General features: G+C 45.9%; 1 protein-coding gene across 4 annotated transcripts in view; it reads left to right on the forward strand.

Annotated features, from left to right (window-relative positions):
* LOC306981751 (neural cell adhesion molecule 2-like) overlaps positions 1 to 1040 on the forward strand; it is a 453723-nt gene extending 452683 nt beyond the window's left edge. For all 4 annotated transcript variants that reach the window (XM_079581397.1, XM_079581398.1, XM_079581395.1 and 1 more), the window contains one exon: positions 345 to 1040. In XM_079581397.1, the coding sequence (XP_079437523.1) occupies positions 345 to 401 (57 nt within the window). In that variant the 3' untranslated portion in view covers positions 402 to 1040. The remainder of the gene's footprint in view (positions 1 to 344) is intronic.
* The last annotated feature ends 4960 nt before the right edge of the window (positions 1041 to 6000 follow it).

The raw sequence follows: 6000 nt of genomic DNA on the forward strand, positions 1-6000 counted from the left end.
AAATCCAGCTTTATTAATCCCAGTGGGGGCAACTAATTCATGCACCAAAAGGTCTGGAAAGGTGATTACTGGCGAGCTCTCCGGCTGAAAGTGCACTTCTTTTTGTGGAGAAACCCCATTATGCACTCTTCTTCATGCCAGTATTTTGTGGTAATTTAGCTAGTATTATTGAACATGCCCGTCCCGCACAGAAACTCCATCTAGCCGGTCATTTACGTGTACTAGCTTGCATAAATCGGCCTGTAGGTGCATCATGTGTGCTTTATATGTGATTACCTTGCTTTCAGTGCCACAATCTCACCTCTTCCTATGTTTTGTCCATGTTTTTTTTGTGTCTCTTACAGGAAGTTACCGCTGAAGGAAGAAAATGGAAAAGAGTCTCTCAAGCCGGATACGATTGAGATCAAAGTGCACAGTGACAACAGCCTGCACACACAGCCCAACATCAGCAAAGCGTAAAAAAAAACAAAATCCATGGGACGGTCTAACCCTTTCGCCACCAAAAGAACATTCGGATCACGAGACCAAAACCCAGAGAAAGCATCCTGGAGAATAGCATATCTGTTTATAGCAAATGCCCCCGCGACAGGCATGTGTACATAGAAATAATCGAGAGAAATGGGAACAGACAGGGCAACCTTTTCGACGCCCTGAGCGATATGTGTATCAGTGGAAGGTTACTCTATGGTCTTTGTCCATTTTTTTTCTTTTTGTGTGTGTCTCCTCATCTCCGCGGTTCGGGCAGCGGTTCGGCGCTCCTGTGCCCTCGGCAGAGAGAGTGCTAGCTTTTCAGTCGTCAGAGCTAACACGCGAGGCCAATGCTCAGCTGGAGAGAATTCCCATCTTTTGAAGCCACATATATCGCTACAGCCTCCTCTTTTTTGTGTGTGTGTGTGTTTTGATTGGGGCTGGCACCGTGTTTCCGCTGTCAAAAGTTTGCGCCCTGTAGCGGAATATGCTAGCTTTTTGTTGGCAAAGCTAACACACTGGCCGGACATTACTGCTGGGCAAAATTCAGCTTTTTTGTTTTGTTTGTTTTTTCAAGCTATGTTTGTTTCCTCTCCGAGTCTCTTTGGCAGTGAGCGGTTTGTGAAAATTTAATTCACCCCTTAGCTAGCTAGTGTTATGTTTGGCAAAGCTAACACGCTGACCAACCATCACTGTCCATTTGTTTGTTTTGTTTTTGAGCCCCTTTAGCTTACTGTTTGTACACCAGCTTTTTTGTTGGCAAAGCTAGGACGCAGACCACTCACTTTTTGTCCGTGTATAAGGTTTATTTATCCGTGATGTTTTATGCAGACAGCAGTTTTGAACATGTAGCCTAGCATAAGTCTCCCTTTATCTAAGAACGCTAGCTTTCAGCAGAGCAAGAAGGGTTAGCCTACATCTCAAACCTTTTTCACGCCTTCAAAGCCACACTGGTGTCAAGGTAATGAGCTTGAGTTGTTTTTCTTTTGTTTTGTTTTTTAAGCTAGCTACAACTAGTTTGTAATGTTAGCCAAACACACCCAAATGAAGACGTACTGTCGAAATGATGATGTCTTTAGAGGGGCTTTTCAGAACTCCACATGGAATTTGGCGCAGCCGTCGATGTCCACTTTGTTCCCTCCGTTACGACTCCGTCCACCGAAAACGCACTGACACCATCGTTAGCGCCTTGATTGAAACGCTGTTGTGTATTCTCTCCGTTCGCGCGCACAAATACGCTCACTCATTCTTCACTAAACTGTCGCCAGAGGTGAACTGCACTGCGAGCTCATTTCCTCTCTCTCGATACACAACCGGGGAAATGAATGTCGCCGCGTTGCAACGTTGCCTGAACGCCGGCGTGATGTAACGTTGGGCTGTCTGTAAACCAGCCGGGGCGTGAGCGATGGCCTCGGGGCGCCGGGCGCGGGAACAAATTCATACACGAATGGATCAATGGCTTGTTTTCCTTTCCTTCATCAACTTGTGTCTGGGACTTTTTAACACGCGCAGGCTGATTTCTCTAATGTTGTCATGTGTTGTACATAGGTGAAAAAAAAAAAGAGTATTTTACAGAGCTTTTATGTAAATATACCCGGAGGGATGTGTGTGTGTTTTATTTTTTGTTTTGTTTTTTCAAATGCAATGACTTTTCCTCCCATTACCCCGGATGAAAAATTGTTTCTTTGTTTTGTGTTTCGGTGGGAAATTCCGTAATGGTGCAATATTACTTTTGTTCATGTCATTTGCTTTTTCCCTTAAAAAGAATCCACAGCCTGAAGCTATTTCACGGCAATTCGACGGAGGCAGTAATTCCAGCATTAGCGTGCCTTCTCACACGCTCCCCCCCCCCCACACCCCCCCTCTCAGACCACCGAATGCATTTTACATCAGCCTGCTGTCACGAGGCGCCGCTGTAGCCGCGCAGTCGTAGGCATAGGCGACACTGGACAGGAACGCTCGTGTATTGTGGACGTGAAGGATTGTTACATGTGTGCGTGTGTGTGTGTGTGTGTGTGTGTGTGTGTGTGTGTGTGTGTGTGTGTGTGTGTGCGCATACATGCATGGACCCAGGGCGACACGGGGGGGTTGCGCCCACACGAATCAGGTTGCATGTATGTGCGTGGAATGTATCTGCACGCGCTGTTCGTTTTGACCTCTGTGTACATTTCGTGCGGGTGTTTACATGTGAATACGTCAGAGATTATGTCATGATAGCAGATTTTTTTATTTTGGTATAAGTTATTGTCTCACAAAGTCTATTGAAATGTGTGTAATGTGCATCCTAAAGGGATTACATGTCCGAGCGACGCGCGAGTCGGCCGTTTCCAAATGCTTCACATCGTATTGTGACTCCATGATTCTCCAAAGATGTCAATAATGAAGTAACGTGGACTGTTACTGCATGTCATATTGCCTTTCACCACTAGATGGAGTCATGAGCTACAATAAGATTGGTTTTCCTTTTCCATTCTTTCTTATTGTATTTCGTTATTGCCACTTTTGCAGTTTCCACATTGTTTTGTCAAATGGAAACAATCCCCTTCTTTGTATTAGCTCAGTGAAGACTTTCCGTGACGACCACTAGATGGAGCGACGAGCTGCTTTCACTCTGAACCCACCTCTTTTGTTGGCCCACTTTGACTTTCTTCACTCCCTTACCCCGGTTGACACTTTTTCTTTCGCTCAACCACCGAGTTCCTCACAAATATCGCCGCCATATGGTGTTGATCGGGCGGAGGATGTTCCCGCAGTACATGTAATCCCTTTAAAGTCATCTGAGTGTGGCTCGCATCCGTCTCTGACAGTGGAACAGTGCCAGAGCTCTCACAGTGAGTTAGGGAGTGCGCTCCGATAGCTAAAACCTGATTATGTACTTGTCGACAGTGATTAATTTCTCACTCCACGCGTGTGTCTCCGGGCCCCCGCTCACCTCCCCTTCTCCCCCCCCTTCTCTCTCAGACTCCACACCGGTTTTTATCGAGCCTTTTCCGTCGCGCCCGGCTTTGTTTTTTCCTTGTACCGTGCATATCTCTGAACGGATGGTCCTGCCATGGAAGCGGCGCGGCTGCCTGTTACGACAACTGTAAATATGGGAGCACAGTGCCTGGAGGCTGGGACGATTTGTACATGTTCTTTTGTATTTGAATATGAACTCTCCCCCCCCCCCCCTTGCCCCTCCCCCCCCTCCCTGTCCACTCCTCCGTCATGATCCCTCCCTTTGCGTAGGGGTGAAGTGTACAGTGTATGTCCTCCCCATTCCCCTCTTGGACTGTCCCGCCGAGCGTGCTTTGTGCAGGAGCTGGGATCTAGTGATGTCTCTCTGTACGTACCTGTGGAACACGTGTGACTCCTGTCATTGGCCGCTGTAAATAAACATGTCCTGGTAGAAAACTCTCACATCGTCTCATTCTTCTGTGATCTTTATTATCTTTATCCTGTGATCTTTATTATGACGGAGACCAGGCGTGGCAGTCTGATCCCACTGGACTGGTCACTCTTTTTGCATCACTTTTTATAATGATACACAATGGTTTACCCCTCCTGGAACCACTACCTTAAAGGGATGTTTCAGGATGTTTGACATAGGGCCTCATTTCCTAGAGTGTTGCTGGTACCGGGAGATACTTTTTTGTAATTCATGCAGTTCTTATGTTTGAAAGGTTTTGTGGCGCTAGGCTAATGCAAGGCTAGCGCATTTCTATGGTATCAGCTAGCCTGCATTAAAAACAGTGTGACCCGCTCCACAGTGCACCTGAGGCAAATCACTTATAACACCAGACTAACCATATAAATGTCTGTGTCCATAGAATCATGTTTGGAATATAACTGACCTGCATCACATGAATGATCGCATTTTGAGGGACTATTTTCTAGCAGATCACTCCGCCTCTGCATAGCTTATACAACCACGAAGCTGATGCTGCTCAAATATAAGGTATTTTAATGGTTAAAATGATTCTATGGACACAGACATTTATATGGTTAGTCTGGTGTTATCAGTGATTTGCCTCAGGTGCTCTGCGGAGCGGGTCACACTGTTTTTAATGCAGGCTAGCTGATATCGCAGAAATGCGCTAGCCTTGCATTAGCCTAGCACCACGAAACTCTCCAAATATAAGAACTGCATGAATTACAAAAAAAATATCTCCAGGTACCAGCAACACTCTGGATAACTAGGAAATGAGGCCCTATGTCAAACATCCTGAAATATTCCTTTAACGTGGTGGAAGGGTTTGAGAGCCCAAATGATCCTGGAGCTCTGTTGTCGGGGCTTCGTGCCCCTGGTAGGGTCTCCCATGACAAACCGGTCCTAGGTGACGGGTCAGACAAAGAGTCCCTTATGAGAGACCAACAGGCCCGGTTAATCGTGAGGCCGTCCTTCTGTGGACCCCCCACCTGCAGGAGGAGCCATAAGGGGCTGGTACCATGTGATTTGACCTGGCAACGGACAAGTGGAAGAAGATGGATGGATGGATGGATGGATGGATGGATGGATGGATGGATGGATGGATGGATGGATGGATGGATGGATGGATGGATGGATGGATGGATGGATGGATGGATGGATGGATGGATGGATGGATGGATGGATAATGGTATACATGTTTACTCTGCGTGCAGAATTGTTACACATATTGATATTTTTCCATGACATTTTCAAACTTCAAACCGTGTCAGACTTGAAGGCTGTTGGGTTAAAGCGTCCCAGGTGAATATATGTATTGTGAGAAAGTGTGCTTAAAGCAGTCAAGGGGAGGGGGAAAAAAGTTGTTTATAGCTGGCCAGAGGGATGCAGCTCTCTTAAAACATCAGCACATACTGTATTGGGACGGCACCACAGAACTGTCACACGTTTTGTTGTCAATAGCCAACAGGGCTGAACGAAGAGAGATGACAAGACAAAAACACAAGGTTCAGTAACTGTCAAAAATCAAGCATAAAGTCAATCCATCATCTCCCAGAGGCGTTTTCAGCAGCTGTAACTGACCTGAAGTGTCCAGAAGTACAACAGTGTTCAGAGACGTCGCCAATGGGAGAAAACACCACTATTGATCAAGACATAAAAGCGTAATGTTTAGACCGGGTCAGGAATGATCTAAAGACAGAGGTTTTATGGCCGAAAGCAAGATGGAGGAGGGACACTGGGTGGGCAGGGATGTTCAATGGAACATTTCAACAGTGCTGCATCCCTCTGACCAGCTATAAACACTTGTGACTTTTGGCCGTCACCTGGGACGCTTCAGTCCAACAGACTTTAAGCTTACTCTGTTTGAAGTTTGAAAATGTGAAGGAAAAAAAAACAATATGGTATAATAGTATAATTCTGCAATACTGTATAACACCAGACATGCCACTGCCAAGAAATGTAATCTTCCAAAAGTACAATCGAACAGCCTGAAGAGAACTTTCTGTTTCAGAGCTCTGTTTGCAGGGGAACAATCACCAGGAAAACTCCAGCAAAAACAATTCAATTTAAACAAAACAAATATATATATTTTATTTGTTTTGGCACTGACACTGCAGACCGGG

The sequence above is a fragment of the Gobius niger genome (assembly GCF_951799975.1).
Source record: "Gobius niger genome assembly, chromosome: 23".
In the NCBI taxonomy this organism is placed as follows: Eukaryota; Metazoa; Chordata; class Actinopteri; order Gobiiformes; family Gobiidae; genus Gobius; species Gobius niger.